Source organism: Phoenix dactylifera, unplaced genomic scaffold (genome assembly GCF_009389715.1).
Source record: "Phoenix dactylifera cultivar Barhee BC4 unplaced genomic scaffold, palm_55x_up_171113_PBpolish2nd_filt_p 000153F, whole genome shotgun sequence".
Classification (NCBI taxonomy): Eukaryota; Viridiplantae; Streptophyta; class Magnoliopsida; order Arecales; family Arecaceae; genus Phoenix; species Phoenix dactylifera.
The window spans coordinates 358,828-375,752 of NW_024067702.1; the positions used below are offsets into that span (position 1 = coordinate 358,828).

General features: G+C 38.4%; 2 protein-coding genes across 2 annotated transcripts; both read right to left on the minus strand.

The window, feature by feature from the left end:
- Positions 1-2,341: 2,341 nt before the first annotated feature.
- Positions 2,342-3,104, minus strand: LOC103721047. Its single transcript, XM_008811081.4, has one exon. It carries the CDS (start codon positions 3,061-3,063, stop codon positions 2,551-2,553), a length of 513 nt encoding a protein of 170 aa, XP_008809303.1. The 5' UTR covers positions 3,064-3,104; the 3' UTR covers positions 2,342-2,550.
- A 4,617-nt stretch (positions 3,105-7,721) lies between these two features.
- On the minus strand, positions 7,722-8,198 carry LOC120104967. The gene has a single exon (XM_039116976.1). The coding sequence runs from the start codon at positions 8,196-8,198 to the stop codon at positions 7,722-7,724; it is 477 nt and encodes a 158-aa protein (XP_038972904.1).
- Between the last annotated feature and the right edge of the window lie 8,727 nt (positions 8,199-16,925).

Consider the following 16,925-nt stretch of genomic DNA (forward strand, 5'->3'; position numbering starts at 1 on the left):
ATCTTCCAAACATTGAAGCAACATCCAAAGGGAGACCAAGATTTAGACTTTGATTTTGATGATGATGATATGTATGTAACAAGTTCAGGGTTAAGCAGATAGTACAGGACATCACTCATCTAGAAAAGCAGACATAAATGGTTACATGGCAAGGATGTCACAATGTGGGATTCTAGGCAACAAGGATGTCACAGTGTGGGATTCCAGACAATGTACAGATTCAGAAGCTGGTTAGTACGAAAGCAATGTTTCTTTTTTCCCTCCTGTTTTTTTGTTGACTGGATTGCCTGCAGGTCATACAGGAAGGATATTTTGGATTACATACCAAAAGCTTTATATGTTTACAGATGGACTATGAACAGGAAGAGCGTCCAAGGATTACACATGGACAGAGTCCATGAGGCCTAGGATTATCTCCAACTCCAACTTTTTTTTTTTTTACTAAAACGGATGATTCATATAATTCTAGTACGGACGCATCCAAAAAGATCAAAAAACAATACATTCTGGAGCGCTCTAAGCAGTTCCCTCTCCTCGGCCTACAAGGCACCTCCGAAGTAATTGGTCATATACGAGGCTACCCAGCCTACGGCCCGTTGGTCTGGAGAACCACGCCACCACTGACCATGGTCCAGATATCTCAAAGCATGGAGTGACACCCACACACACCGTCTATGCATCCCTAGATCTAACCAATAGTCATAGCGAGTCATTCTCAAGCATAACTGTTTTGGCCCACAGCACATGTCGGGCATAGCCCAACCCGGCCCATGTGCTCTCAGCTCAGCCTCTAGCATCGAGGTATCAAAGATCTAATACCCACCAGCAACAATTACACTAAAGTCTGGACCTCTGATGATGAAGCCAGCATCTTCTCTCGTACCGTCATTTAGCACGCATCTATCGAAATTGATCTTAGAAAAGCTCGCGGATGGGGCTTTCAGGTAAAAATACCGCCCGAGGCGCTCCACAAGCAAAGTAGAGCGCTAGACTCTAGCATGCCTTTGGAGATACGTAACTTGTATGTCAATGAAGCAGGCAAGTCTGTATCAATGATTTTTGGCCAGCTGAGTCCTTGTTACTTTGGGTTTGAGCACATGATTCAACGAAATATAGATTTCATCTTTTACTTGTGTTCCAAATGCGGGGTTGCCTAGAAAATTCCTATTGTTGAATTCAAGTGTAAGCTAGTTTCTTGGAAGTTTTCCATTGCCCCACATATATGATAGTGATGACATATTCTGTTTGACCACTAGTCTCTGTGTCTGTTTCCTGACTGTGACCTGTGATTTTACAAGTGTAGTTTTCGGGCATTGACCAAACAGCAGTTGTGTTATGCACGCTTTTCTGATCAAACGGCTAAAATCACTGCAAATCCTTTGGCAAAAAAAAAAAAAATCAGTGCAAATCAGAGCATTGGGATAAAATCAAAAGGGTCATTTATTTGGATATAGGATAGAAGCTTATCAGTTAGAGGGTACAGTATTAAATTCCATAGAAGTCTGCAAATTGCTAAGTTAGCGGACTGGCTTTGTAAATAATTAGTTTCATGTTATATATATAGCTAGTAGATAAAGCCACAGACACTACAATTACAAGTATAGTATTCTTGAAGCAGCCTTTGGGCCTTATTCATTCTTTTCTAGTTCAGTATTTCTCTCCCTTATCTTTATTTTTACTCATATTTCATCAGTTTTGCATACGACCAGTAACCGGGCATGTGCAAAATAGGGCATGTGATATAGCCCAATTTGTTTAAGAGTTTTACCAAAGAGATCCAATCTTATCAGAAAATGAGAAATACATATGATTATTAACAGAGAAAAAGCTCGCACGGTTTTAATATATTTTTTAAAAATAAATAGGAATATTTATTTAAGAGTGATATATTTTGATTTCAAAACTTTTATTTTTATATATTTTATATAGATTAGATTATTTTGGATGATGTCTCTTTTTTTTGACTTCATCACCTTGATTATTGCATCTGCATACCCATAATCTTACGAAGAAATAAGCCAATTACTATTATCGATAACTACAAAAAAGATGCCGATATCCCCGAAATATTGGAAAATTTGCTGCATCATCCCTTTGATGTATTATTTAGGTGTTGTAATTTGTCAATACAATTAAAAATAATAATGCTATTAAGCAGGGAAAAAAAACTCTATTTAACCAAAATTGTTTACCAATCCATTTTCCACCAGGTGGCACAGAGATGTCAATCTAAAAATATTATTTCATATGGATAAACTGTGAAAATGTCAAATAGTGGCTCTCATTCTAATTATATAATGACATCTATGACAGATTAGTTCCCAGATGATTTCCATTCTTCAATTCCAAATATTAACATAAAATAATATGCAGGCAGCAGGCCTCCATTAACACCATTATTTCCGACATTGATCACCACCAAACAAAAAAAGAAATCGAATAAATTCATCGATCTTTCCTTGATCTATACACTATGGCAACCTGTATGGTGTTATCAAATGAAAAAAGAAAAAATAAAATTGAAAACTAACCAAGAACAAGGACAGCTTGTCACACAAATGAGAAGGACTTCTCCTTGACGGTCCTGGAGTGCAATGAAACACCACCAACCTCACCCGACCTCCAGGAGCCACCAAACAACTTGGACCAAAACTTTCTTTTCTTCTTCTTCTTCTCCTCCTCTTTCCCTTTCTCCTTCTCTTCTTTCTCGTCCTCCTTGTCCTCCTTCTTCCGATTACCGACCACTGCAAAAGCTAGAGATCGGCTCTTTGTCAGCGGCTCGCTGATACCGACCAACCGACCACCATCACCTCTCGCCTTGAACAGAAGAGAAAGCTTCGCTCTCTTCAGATCATGGTAGGGAGGAGTGGTGGCCGATGACGAGAGGTCGGAGTCAGAAGAGTAAGGGGACGAAGAGACCGTCGATGAACAAGCGTAGGTCCTAGAAGATGAGGCTGCGAGGAGGCCGGAGAGCCTCTCTCGGAGGCAGAAGGGGCACACCCCTTTGGACTGGTGCTTTGGGTGCCTCTTGCACCTGGTCTCCTCCATCCTTGACCTTCCCATCTCTCTCTCTCTCTCTCGCTCTCTCTCTCTCTCTCAGAGAATTGTTCTTAGTTCTCTTACATGGGCATGGGGTTGGAAGTGCAAGTAATATAGGTGAGGGGTCGGAGAGTTTCCTGGATAGTTCTCAAAGTTTCCGAGTCCACAAGTTGGTGTTTGGTTTGGCCTTGCATTCAACTGACTGGGATTGGCTGGCGGACCACAGGATATCCAAGACGGTGACCAGACCCCACCCGGCTCGCTAATCGCGAAAAACTCGTCGCGATCTATGGTGATCTGATATGGCCGCCGGTAAACTTCCAAAAAAAATATAAAAGCAGGGAAACCGGAGAAAGTTTCATGAGTGACTGGAATTTGGCATGAAAGTGCGACTGGTATTATGGATTTGACATATTTCTATGGGATGTATGTAACTAAAAATAAGAATTTTTCAGAAATAAAATTAACTGAAAAAATAATGACCATATGATTTTGATGGAAAAATTCCGATTATGCTCTATAACAGTGAAATCAAGTTTGTACAATGAAGATTAAAAACAAAATGTGCTACGGTGCATCATTATCATTGCTACGACTATTGCACCTAATTAATAACCAGCATACCTTGTAATTAGAGTTCTAAGCCAACAAGCTTGGCATAGCTTAATAGGCTTGATTTATAACCAAGTCAAATTTGAACTAGTTCATTTAATTTGACATCAAACTCAAGCCGACTTGCTCCAGGATCACTAGAAGCTCAAGATCCTCCAATGCTTTCCTATTTTACTATCATATCTTAGTAATTAGCTAAAATATGTTTATTTGTTTAAATTATATTTTTATTTAATATTTTTTATTATAAAATATATATTTATAAATAATAATTATATATATGGATGGACTATATTTTGTCTGTTTTTGTGTCTACCCAATGTATAGATTAAAAACCAGCAAAAAATATGAATTTTAATTTTTAGATATTGTTAGTAGTCTAGATCATGATTAATTAACAGTGTGGATATTTAATTTGGATAACCAAGAAGAATATATATCTTCTCCTCTTGAGAGGAATAAAATCTAGCTCATAAATATATATGTATATATATTTAAGAGGAGCTTGAGAAAGCCTAGTCTAGCTCTAGCTTGGATTATTTACTAACCTTGCATGCTAAAATTGAGCTGAATGTTAAGTTGAATGCAAGCACCTCAAAACAATCTGCTTATTGGATTTTGATTTATATCAGATCACAAACTTGATAGAGAAAATAAACATCAGCGTGCTTCAACAATATAACCGTTCTATTATTTTTGATCATCTGGCGGCCTTCAGTTATGATTTCATATTTGGAGACATCTTTAAGGACCATATCGGTATAGACTTCAAAATCCCAAAGCGTTCCAACAAGCTCCTGATTTCCTGTTTGAGGAGATGAGAAGGGTTGTGCGACATGATCACCTTGCGCTCCTTCTGCTCTCCTCTCCTTCAAATTTAACGTTCCCATCAGAGGACTACCACTAAGACGTGTGTACTTTCATTAGTGCCTGTCTCCCTTAGCCAGATTACTAATTCTACTAGGAAACCTACATCATCCAAGCTTAATAAAATTTAATGGCAGTGATTCTTATGTGTACGAACGTCGGGCCCAAAACATGATGCACGATTCAATGGTTCAATGAGTAACTCTTGGCTATAGTGACATTTACCAATCTCCACTGTTGAATATTCGAATTTAATCACAAGCATCACGATCGATTTGTAGTTAACTTCTATAAACTTGTGCTGCAGTATTTTCTAGTTTACGTAGGTTATGGGCCGCATTCGCCTCTAACAATTCAGAACTTCATCACAAAATATTAGCCAAAAAATATTATTTAGATTTTTAATTCTATAAATATATTTAAGATATTTCTAATAAAAAATTGACCATATGGATCTTCGAAATAAAGTTTTCAAAAAAATAAGGAAGGAAAATCAGGGCAGAGTCTCCAGCTTTCTCATTGAATAATATTTATTTATAGACTCGATTAAGTTTCGTTCCGTGCTCGACTTTCTCGGCAGCAGCTCAAATGTAGCTTTACGCCAACTCTCAAGTCTCCCTTTCCACCCTTTTTTAATCCCGTAGTTTGACACGTAAAAAGAGCGCCGACAAAAAATCGGCGAGTTGCGTGAGCGTGAAGCCGCGAGGAATTGCCCGCATGCGCGCGGAAGCTGCGCTCCGTCCCGAAAAGTCTTTCCACGTGTGCCAACGAACCCATTCGGTCTTTATACGTGACTCATATGTCGATCATTTCCTAAAGAGAGACCTGTGCGCACGTGCCGTGTCCCCCCGTCCCCCTGACCAAACCACAAGGTACCACCCGTATGGCTCGTGCCCCTTTATCACATGACATTATTCTAAGCTCATTTTGCTTGTATTTTATCAAGGTTCGACTGCTATATTGGATTCAACTAATGTACAAGGATGCCATATGGGTGCCAACTATATGACTCTGGTGTTGTCTCTAAGGCAGGCAGGGGAATGTATAGGTGTTGGTTTAGGTGAGGTTTGTATAAGAAAGTGCCAACATTGGCATAGGGACTTGGAAATGATAAGCAATTGGATGTTTAGTAACAGTGATAAGAAGACAAATTGGATTTGGTTTTCCAAGGTTTATCCATGTGGTTGGAGCTTGGGGTTCCGAATTGGTATGTTCATGCTCAATCAAGATCGATAATTTCTATTGTCATATATTTGAAGGGAAAGGGTGTGAAGGGTGAATTTGATGTTGCTGACAAATTATTTATGCTTGAGCTATTTAATAAAAAAACTAGATCAATGGATATAATACTATTGCTACTACTATTACTGCAACTTTTACCGCTTCTACTTGAGATGTTATTCAGATTGGTCTATGTCAACTGAAATTTTTGTTGGAAAATCAACTTAACTTTATTTTTGTATAAGCTTATGAAAAATTTGATGACAACAGTCTTGTTCTTAGTCTCCACTGTTAGAGAGGACATGTTGAACAATTTTTTTTACAATGTGCTAGAGAAATTGTAATGCCTGCTAATTCATAATAGATAGCTCTAGACCATGTTCAGAAAATATGCAGAACTCATACAATATCACACTGATTGGATTGGTGGAATTATTGGACAGATCATCTAAATTTGAGGAAAGATTCCAATAAAAAACTCAACGATCCAATTCAGTAACTAAGACAAGTTCTTGGAATTGTTCTCGTAAATATACTTTCTAGCTACATTAAACATGTCGGTATGAAAGTTTAAATTTCTACATTTCTAATTTAATATCAAGTTATTCCTTATTAGCTCATGAGTTAGCTCATCTAATTCATTGATTTACTCAAATCATTAACAATCTAAATTTGACACTCTAACCATGCCATTTGTGGCCTACCATATATAAATTTCTTATCAGGACTTTCTTATCATTACACAGATTCTATCAATATATCAAGCTTTCGCAAGGGCCTTAGAGTCGATCACTAATCAAATGTAAAATGCCGACACATTAAGTTTAGTTCGTTTCATTAAGCATTGGTAGATGAACTAGGCACTTTATCAATGCTATAAAAGTTCTTTCTTTATTTGTATTTGTTCTTTATTTAATTTAAATTTTTAATTTATTTCTATATTTTTTTTTATTTACTTTTTTTCTTCTCTCTATATAGTTAAAATTATGCATGGCGTAGGAATTGTGCTTCCAACCAGCCCCTACATCAAACTTGACACTCTTAATATAGTAAGGATGAGCGGTTCAATTAACTCTTACTAAGCATGATTAATCTAAACAAAAATAATTAAAAAACCAAACCCTTGCGATTTTGTCTCCTAGATTAAGCAAGACCTTTTTCACATAAGATCTTCTGATTTACCAGGATCAATTTTCCTAGCTAGAAAGGAATGGCAAAAGGCAACAATAACCTTGTTATCTTAAATTATGTGCCAAGATCTGATTAGAGGTGTCATTAGGACATTAGACTCTAAATTTTAGGCTGCATAACTAATATACAATTCATGCATGTCCTATATTTCCTAATATTAATTATTTCAAAATTAAGGAACCATGGACACTCAATATGGGATTGAGATGGAGGGAATATGAGAGATCCTGTGCAAGAAATATAGAAAGAAATAATATACCAGAAGCTTCAATTAACTAATGAGTCCTATGCCCAAAAGGCAAGTTATTACTTAATAATGATAACATAACCTTATTCAGAAAGGAGATGACGATCAAAGATATGATCACTGTGATTAAATCAAGAGATAGAAACCAATCATTATGTCATGGAATCAGCAATCACCACATCATCGTTATGATCATATCTTGATTGATCATGAAGACCATGATATTTTTAGTGCAATCTCCTTTCCCTGTAAACAGTGCATGGCACACTGGGCATCATCCAAGTGCCTAAACTACTCTCATCATTATAATCTTTCAGATCTCAACTCAAAAGAAAATTATAGAGCACAGTAAAACCAAGCACATTTTCATGAATCCAAGCAAGTATTTCTTCTTTTCTCTGTGCATGAACAGATACCAATCTTTTAATAAATCCAACACAAATAAAAGGTTCCACTGATAACAACAAAGAAATAGACCTTATAAACCCCCTCCTTTATTGAAACAACAAAAAGAAGGATAAAGGCCTGCTAGAACTAATTAAACCTACTTGGTAGAAGGCTTCCCCTTGAAAGCCTTGGAGTCCAAGGAGGCAACACCCTCCTCCTTCCTCTTGCTTGAACCCCACAGCAGCTTAGACCAAAACCTTCCTTTCTTCTCCTTCTTCCCTTCCTTTTCCTTCTCTTTTTTCCCATTCTTCCGGCCTCTCGCGAAGACCAAAGACTGGCTCTTTGTCAGCGGCTCCTTCCAACCGGCAGAGTCTCGGTCCTCGACGCTCCTTTCGAAGTGAAAAGATGGCCTTGGCCTCTTCAGATCAATGTAGGATGGAGACACGGAAACAGAAGAGAGGTAAGAGTAAGGAGATGAAGAGGTGGTGGAAGCAGCAGCGGCATAGATTCCATAGGAGGAGGCCCAGAGGAGGCGAGACAGAGCCTCGCGGAGGCAGCAGGGGCAAACTCCTATTGACTTCAAGTGCACTGGGTGCCGTTCGCACCTGTCTCCCTCCGCCTCCGGGTTGATCATATCTCCTCTCTCTCTCTTTAAAGCTGAGCAGTTATTTTCTTCTGGGTTCTTGTGATTTCTCTTGCGGAGACTGGGAATTTTACACACGAAAGTGGTTGTTGGAAATTTTCATCATTCGGTGCGTGGCAAGGCTTGCTTTAATTACGGAGAGAATTTTATACGCTAACTTTGGCATGCATCTTATTTGGCGGAAAGCTTCCTTTAAATAGGGAGAGAATTCCATGTATATTATTTATTTTGGGCCCATGAAATCAGCGGAGAATTAATATAGTAGGAATTTCTTATAATTTTGGTTGGAGTCTTGGAGAGAATCCATTGCTAGGTTAGCGTTGGTCAGCTTCTAGGAATCTTAGTATTTAAAAAAAATCAAAGGTGCTACTTGAATAACTATAGCAATTCTAGAGCTAATATGTCCAACAAACTTCGACTTCCGAGATATACTGAAAGGTAGCCGGGCACGATACCATGGGAGTCCTCCAACCGGAAATGAGCTCAACCGGACCGACGAATCACCCTAGGTCCCTGCGCATGCTTGGATGTGACTTCAACCGAAGGCACCGGGATAGAGACCGAGAGGCGCGACACTTTGGCCTGCTCTATCCGCTCGCCCGGGACGTGTGACCTGAATGGTCGGGATGCGAGTCCTGGGCGCGCTCGGAGGCCTCCCGCATGAGGGCCAACCATGTGCCGCGCGACCGGGCGCCTCGGCTGGAAGCGGGCTGAACCTACAAAAACGACAAAGAACTGCACGAGACTAGGGGTGCAAATGGGTAGGGTCGGGTCAAGTTATGAGTGACCCTGACTCAACCCGATTTCTTAGGTCCTAATTTTGGATATAGACCCGACCCGATAGAAGATCATATCGGGTCGGATCGGATAGGGTCCACCATTACAATTTTTGATCCAACAGGTCATTCGGGTTGGGTTGGGTCCACGTATAACCCAGACTCAACCAAAATAATTTGGATCCAGTTTGAATCCGGTTCGGGTCTGGGTCGAGTCTGGGTTGGGTCCGGTTTTTGTCAACTCATCCATGACTTTAGAACTTGTGTTTGCACCCCCACGGGCTGCAGCCTGCGGGCTTAAATAATTTTATAGATTCGGTTGGGTCGGGTCGGGTCGTAGGATTGAAAATTCCAAATTACCAAAATTTCAAATGGGTCGGGCCGGGTCTGAATTCAGTAAATCCAGACCCGACTCAAAAAAATGAAACATGTCTAATTTTAGGACCCAATCTGATCTCTCGGGTCTTCCAAAATAAGTCGGGTTGGGTCGGGTCACGGGTCAACTCGACCTATTTGCAGCCTTACACGAGACCATCCTAGAGCGGATAAAACTTTAACTGAAGTGGAAGGACGGAGCCTGTAATCTTTGCTTATTTGGTATGGCTTGTAGCGGGGATTTTAGACCGGAACAAATCGCAGGAAGTCCTAACTTATATTTGGGCTTACGCTGGTGGCAAAGGTTTAGGTTCAATTTTTGAATGGTGCATTTCTTAAAAAAATCTAGACTGGTTGCATGGCCCAAGAAACAAAATTATGGTGGGGTTTTGCTGTGGTGGTTACAAAGGTTTGGGTTCAGTTTTCAGATGGTGCATCTCCAAAAGAAAAAAAAAAAAATCAAGATTGGTTCCCGGGTTAGATTCTTGAATGCATGGTACATTTTCAAAAAAATAAAAATAAAAATAGACCTAGGTATTATACCGCATCCAGCTTTTCTTTTATTTTTATATGCTAGTATATCCTCATTTTTGGTTTAACGAGTGCAAGTACATTTATGGGTTTCAACTGGATGCTAAAATTTATATCTATATACAAGTAAATGAATATGCATGAATGTGAACAAGATATTAAACATAGGGAAATAAGAGCCAATACAAATTTGTGAGGAAGATATCATATATGCCGCTTTATATTTTAACAAACAAGCCTGCAATTTTCTTCAGTTATGCTTTTAAAACAAAAGATGATCTTACAAAAAATAATAAATAAATAATATTGTTCTAATCCACTTAACCATATGATATTTATGGTGGATGCTAATAACTTTGCTATGCTCCACGATTTAGTTGAAAAGTGCTAATTGTTAAGGTTGCAATTTAGAAAACTAAACATATTACGCCTACCTCTCAAACCTAGTTTCTTTCTACTATTAAAGGCCTATTTGGGAAATCTTGCAAAATTAGGCATCCTGCTGGATTTGTGGATTGTGCAACCTATTTAAGTGACTCGTATCAATCCAATACCTTCAACTCAAATCTGACAGGAGGAAAAATATTTTCTTCCTCTCTTTTTTTTTTTTTTTTTTTGGTGTAGTAGCATTTCACTGCATACGGCCGTGAGGACGCCCTGAACAGTCTCTTAGAAGATGCAGGTTGGGCGGGCCAACAAGCCCAATTTTTATAGGAATATCCAAACATACCTTACGTCTTTAATCAGATTGATTAATTAGAGATATGCCTAGGCCATGCTCATCCCTACCTGTGCCTCCGAAAATATCCCCATTTCTTTCCTCCACAATATTGACCTCAGCCATGGTGATTCAGCACCATGTACCTCCTCACTCCATGTTCATGGGGACAAATTATTCTCTAGGGCCTCTTCTGAAATAATCTCGTCCTGTTCCACTGTAGCATTGCCCTCTCACATCAATCCACATTCATGTGAGAGTAATGTTCCTGGAGAAAGCCGTGATACTTAGTTGGAAAGGGATGTGTGACCAATCTTCCATGAATCCATCTTCTAATCTAGTTCGGTTGCCTATAGATTTTAGTTTTGTATTAATGACTTGATATTAGAAAGAACAGTTGTTTTGGGCAGTGCATTGCTTCATGATGGGTAATAATGAGTTGCCATTCATCATTGTGGGGAGCAGCGATCTTTTGCGGTGCACCAGCACTTTGCATGTTTGGAAGGCAACATTTTTCCCATCTTAGAAATGGGTCGAGGGTGTAACTTTCATGCTGAAGGATTAGAATCAAACCATTGAATTATCCACTATCACTTTGAGATCTATGCAAGTGATGAATGATGTAGGTTGGAGTGCTTTGAGATTTATGCATTGAGTGATCCAACAGTAGATTTGCACGAAGGAAGGAGAATTCTTCTTTTGTGTAAAAGGTACATCCTTGACCCCTTGAAAATAGATGGCTATCACCCATCGTGTTGTTTGGAAAAATATGTAGAGTTCTCTACAATGCAAAACATGCATGCAGAGGATCTTGACTCCAGTAGCAGCAACTTGTGTTGTTGCCCCAGCCATAAATAAAAATATAACAATATTGTCTCTTATCCACCTTAAAAGTTTATTAGAGATATATGAGATTGAATAATCAAATATTTTTGGATACAAATTGTCATATTTGCATTCAATTTAATTTCTTTGACTTTTGCAAAAACAAATACATATGTTTGTCAAATGTTAGAATTATGTCCATATCCAATAGATTGGACAATGAAACATATTTGGACATATATTATTGTATTTGATCATCCACAATCACTTGAACAAAGTTTCAATTAGCATGGTCATTGGCAAAATTACCCCTATCCTTGGGGACTAGGATTCTAGGATTCTATTTCGTAAAGGTTTGTTCAATCTATGATGATTTGTCAAGTTCAAGAGCCAAGCCCAAGCTTGAGTTATCTTTTATTAAGTTAATCTTAGATAACTCAAACCTAACTCATCCCATTATGAAAAATCGTCATTCAAACCTATTTATTTCGAATGGGTTGGTTGTCCTAGAAAGAAATTGCCAATCTAAAGTTTGGGCTTGTTGATTTGTGTAGAGGCCGCATTCTTCTGCAATGGAAGGGTAGGACTGAAACATTAGGGAATCTTTCTATCTATAAAGCTAATTGTTGATAGGTCAAGGTCTTAGGAAGTGTGAGTAAAGTAGTTGTACCAACCTAGAACTTCATCAAAAAAAAAGTAGCCAGAAAGATTTTAAGAGATTCTATGTGACACTAGGATAGATTTCAGGTTGGGGACACAACTAGTTGGTGGAGTCCTTGATCATGGAGCACTTTGAAGATGTTGGTTAGTGAAGTATTTGGCAATAATGGTGCTCTCTTTGTAGCGAGACAATAATGCTACTATTTATCCCTTTCTAATTCCTTTAGTTTTTTTTTTTGTTGCATCTAGTTCCCTTCCCTTCTGATTTAAAATTCTAAGATTGTTTTCAAAATTCCATGCTTAGTTTAACTTTTTTCGTTGTATCTCTAGCTTTACTCTTTCGCTAGGTAGCTCTGAAAGCTTGCACTAGGCCCCTAGCTTGTATCAAATGTTTCTACTACACAACATATAAGGACTAAACATATGCCCATATAGGTACTCAGCCATTTAATCCCTAGCATCCTTGCCTGACTAACGTCCAATCTAATCACAAATAAACCACAAACACTATGATTTGCTTGTGGTTAACCTCAAAAAAGCTTGATTTGCAGTGTTCCTACACATGAATCATGGGCTAGGTCCATTCAGATACTATGTGTAGTGACCAAGGATTTTATCCAATAAAAGCTAGCTTGAAAATCATTACTAGGTTCTTTTATCCTATATAAGTATCCAAGATCTCTTAAATACATAAATAATGCGAGACTTAGCAAATGCCTGTATGGGATATACTGTGTGAAGACTCATATGACCATATGTTGAGTCTCATGTCAATTATGTAAAGGGGAGATTCTACATGAACAAGGCCAAGGATCCCAAATTGCAAAGCCCTTTTTTGGTGAAGTCTCAGGTTGTTATAAATAGTATTAGAGTTGATCTAGCCTATGGTCCATGTATGATTAGGGATCCTCAGCATGGTCCTTTTAGGATTGACTATAACCGATCATGGTATTTATATTTATGTTTGAGATTAAACCCTTAGCTTGGTGAGATGCTATGAAACCAGAGCATATGATGACCTGTACACGTATGTATAGTCCCATATGATAGACTTAGTTAGTTCTTTTTATCTTGATTATTATGTAATATATATTTCCATTAGTTTGAGCTAAAAATTCATATGTCATAATTGATTAGAGAGGAAGATTTTTTTGGGCACCCAGATTATTTTTTGTGACAAGACAATAGGCACAACAATGCCTAAAGAGATTTGTTAGTTGAAAAGATAGAATTACAGAGATAAGAAAAAAAGGGGGAGAAATAGAGGAGTAAAAGGAAAAAAAACAACAAGAACCACACATAAACTCCTTTACTTCTTAGCCTATTACATAATAATTTCCCATCTCATCTCTATACCTCCTTATTATCCTTTCTGAACATCTGTCAATTCCTTGCTAACCAAATTTGCCAACATGTAGCTATAATCAATGAAATCCAACTTTCCTCCATCGTCTTTGACGATCCCTCTTCTTCAACCAACCGTACTTAACCATTTCAGGTTTCCTTCTTACATTGAATAATCCCCAGAAGCGATTCTATAATACAGATGCAAAACTATATTGAGCAAAAGATAATATACAAGATTTACCATCTTGGTACTAGATCCCATATGAGTACCATCCTGATACAACGTTGGTACATCTGGTGCAGAGATCGGTTTACTATACTAACACTTGGTACGCCCTTTCGTACCGCATAATAGTTTGGTACCTGTACAGTATGGTATGATAAGCCTAATGTGGTAAGCTTGGCACGGTACGCTTGACACACATCGGTATTGACCGGTATAGCATACCATGATGCCATATTTATTCTCTCTATCCTTCATAGAATACACAATTAACATCCTATTGGCGCTCTTTTTGTCCCATCCGAATATATTACAAAACCCATTGGAACACCGGCTAGGTGTGGCAAAGAAGAGTGGAGATAACTAGAAAGATGATAATCAACTCAAGGATAGAAGGTAGTATGTGGCTAGGTGCATTGGCCTTCAAGAACTTCCATCACCTTCACATCACCATTCGAAAGAGATGGATAAGGGGTGTAGCATTGGGTGAGGGATGCAACGTTGAACTATAGTAAAAAAACTAAGTTATAGCTACTCCTAGGATAGAAACTACTAATAGAGTAAAACTAATATAAGATAAAATTCATTAAATTAGATGCCGAAGGATCTTTTACAAAGTACAATTTTTACTTATTTATATTAATAGATAATAATTGCACCCTTTGGTGGCTACCACTATGTCTGGCCTCCACTTCTAGTTGTTTTGATAGCTATCACCAGTGATTCTTCATTATGCATGTTTGTGAGCATGGCTGCTCTGCACCAATTATTAGATCCATAATCATGTCTTATTAATTATACTTACATTGGTCATCTTTTATTTCGGCCTACAATTTGGTCTTTTGAACTTTGAAAATATCTTGAAGACTGGTTCATTCAGCTCGGCCTACTCCTGCGAGCAATTTGACTTCAAATGCTTTTTATAGTGATTGGTCTATTGGCCTGCTCATCAACACTATAGTTGAACTCTATTTCTTCGATCTACACCACCAAAGGAAAGATTTCTTATGTCCGAACCCTTTCCATCTCAGCAGGGTCACATGATTTCTATTTATCCTTATTTCGTCTTACCTTGTCCATCAGGCACTTACTCATGGCTTCCAGCTAAGTTATCGAGATGGGATATAAACAATGCCCCACATCCCATCGGCCAATGATCAAGAGGTCGATGGGATGTTTGTTGTCATTGCTTGGTACTTCTAGAATTATAATCTCAATTTGCTACTTGATTATTGTTGCTTTTTTACTGAAATATCGTTTTGGTAATATGCTCAAATCTTTTCTATTCCTCAGAGCCTTATACTTCTATCATATCTCTCTTCGTGCAATACTCTTGTGCCGAAATGATCTGTATATCACTCAAAGGATCTTCTACATTTAGAGAGATCTGGATTTATCTTCCATAGGGATTTTGATTTATCTTCTGGTAAAACATGCTTCTGCTATATAGATAGGTCCTTCATTCTTCTCTTTAGTGCTCACATCTCATCTTCCTCCTAACTGTCTTTATGCCTTATAATCTCTTTTCACTTATTATGGTGAGTGAGATTGAGTATGGGCCGTGGCAACCCATTTGTTTTGATTGATCAACTTTAAATTGGTTTGCTAAATTGGAATACCATCACAAATTGGGGCATTATCGCAATTTGATTTTGTTGATGAATTGGATTACTTCCACCACCATCCACTACTAGAAAACACGCGTATAGTGACGGAGATTTCTATCACTATACCGTATTTCCGGTTACTAATATGGAATATGTGACTGGAGCTCTTGTCACTAAATTGGTTACAAAAATATGCGTCACTAAATTCTCAGTGACGACAGCGATTTCCGTCACTAAACTCCATGACAGAACCGCCGTCACTAAGCCGTTACAAATTCAAAAATTAAATATTTAAGAAATTACGTATTTTTCATCACTAACCAGTCCCTGAGTTAGTGATGAAGATAACTTGGTCACTGCTTTGTCACAGAATTCGATCACAAGTTTGGTCATTGATCTGTCACAATCTTCAGTGATAAATTTAGTCATCATAGACATGATCACAAATTTTATCACTAAATTTGTCATTAATCTCATCACTGACCTAGTGACAAGGTTACCGTCACTAATTTGTCACAACTCACTGGGCAAAATCAATTTTTAGTAGCCAAAATCCTGTCACTAAGTTTATGGCTGCTCGTCATAATACTTGGTAAACAATTTAGTAACCAAATTTGGTCACTAATCACATTCCAATAACCTAGTACATTTGGTACATTGATTGGTTCATAATAATAATAATAATAATAATAATAATAATAATAATAATAATAATATCAGTAATAGCAAAGGCACTTAACATTACGCAAAAGTCATTTAATATGTCATTCAAAATAGGCATCAACATGTCCTAAATCCATCAAAATCAAAGTCCAAAAGTATGTCATAGAGATCAACAGAGATTTCATTCCTCCTACGAATGCAAAGACCTATCATCTAAGGCAAAAGCAATCATAATGAAGCATGATCGGCAGAACCAGAATCACCATTACTCCCCTGATATGCATGCCTTGGTCCAAAGCCAATCTCTTCTCTCATCTTCTGAAGAACCTCGTCTTGCCATTTTTTCTTTTCGTGCTCAAGAATACCTAGAAGGTCTTCACGCATGTACAGCTCTGGAACTTGACTTGTAGAGGTGGAAGAGGATGATAATTGCCCAATAATTCCAGTAAGATCCTCTAGGCGACTAAAGCCATAGACATGACCATGAGAATTTCACACCATCTAATTAATAAAAGTCCCATCCCACCATTTCCCCTTCGAGCGGGTACCCAAGCAGCAATTGCAACATCACAGCACAACAGCCATTCAACCCCCTCCCTCCTTTCTCTCTTAGCCAACCAAATCCCTCCTCTCTCTTTCTCCCCACCCAAAACAAAACTACTGTCCCCAACTTCCCAAATTGCCTCTCTGCAGGCCAGGAAACTCTCCACCTCCCTTCCATCAAGGGGGAAGACTCGTAGCCTGAAAACAGGCAAGGAACCTCTCTCCCTCCCTCCCTCTCCTTCGCCTCCCCCTCCCTCCCTCTCTCTCTCCCTCTCCCTCATTGGATTACCTTGTCGCCTGCTGGGATCACCTCTCTCTCTACCTCATTGGATTACCTTGTCGCCTGCTGGGATCAAAGCATCCAAGAAAACCAGATATTCGGTTACATGGATTCAAAAGAAAAGAACGATGCTCAGATCTAGGACATTAAAAGAAAGAAAACATTTTGCG

Excerpts from the sequence above, each read along its gene's own strand:
- LOC103721047 (XM_008811081.4), bottom strand. The coding sequence starts at position 3,063 with ATGGGAAGGTCAAGGATGGAGGAGACCAGGTGCAAGAGGCACCCAAAG.
- LOC120104967 (XM_039116976.1), bottom strand. The coding sequence starts at position 8,198 with ATGATCAACCCGGAGGCGGAGGGAGACAGGTGCGAACGGCACCCAGTG.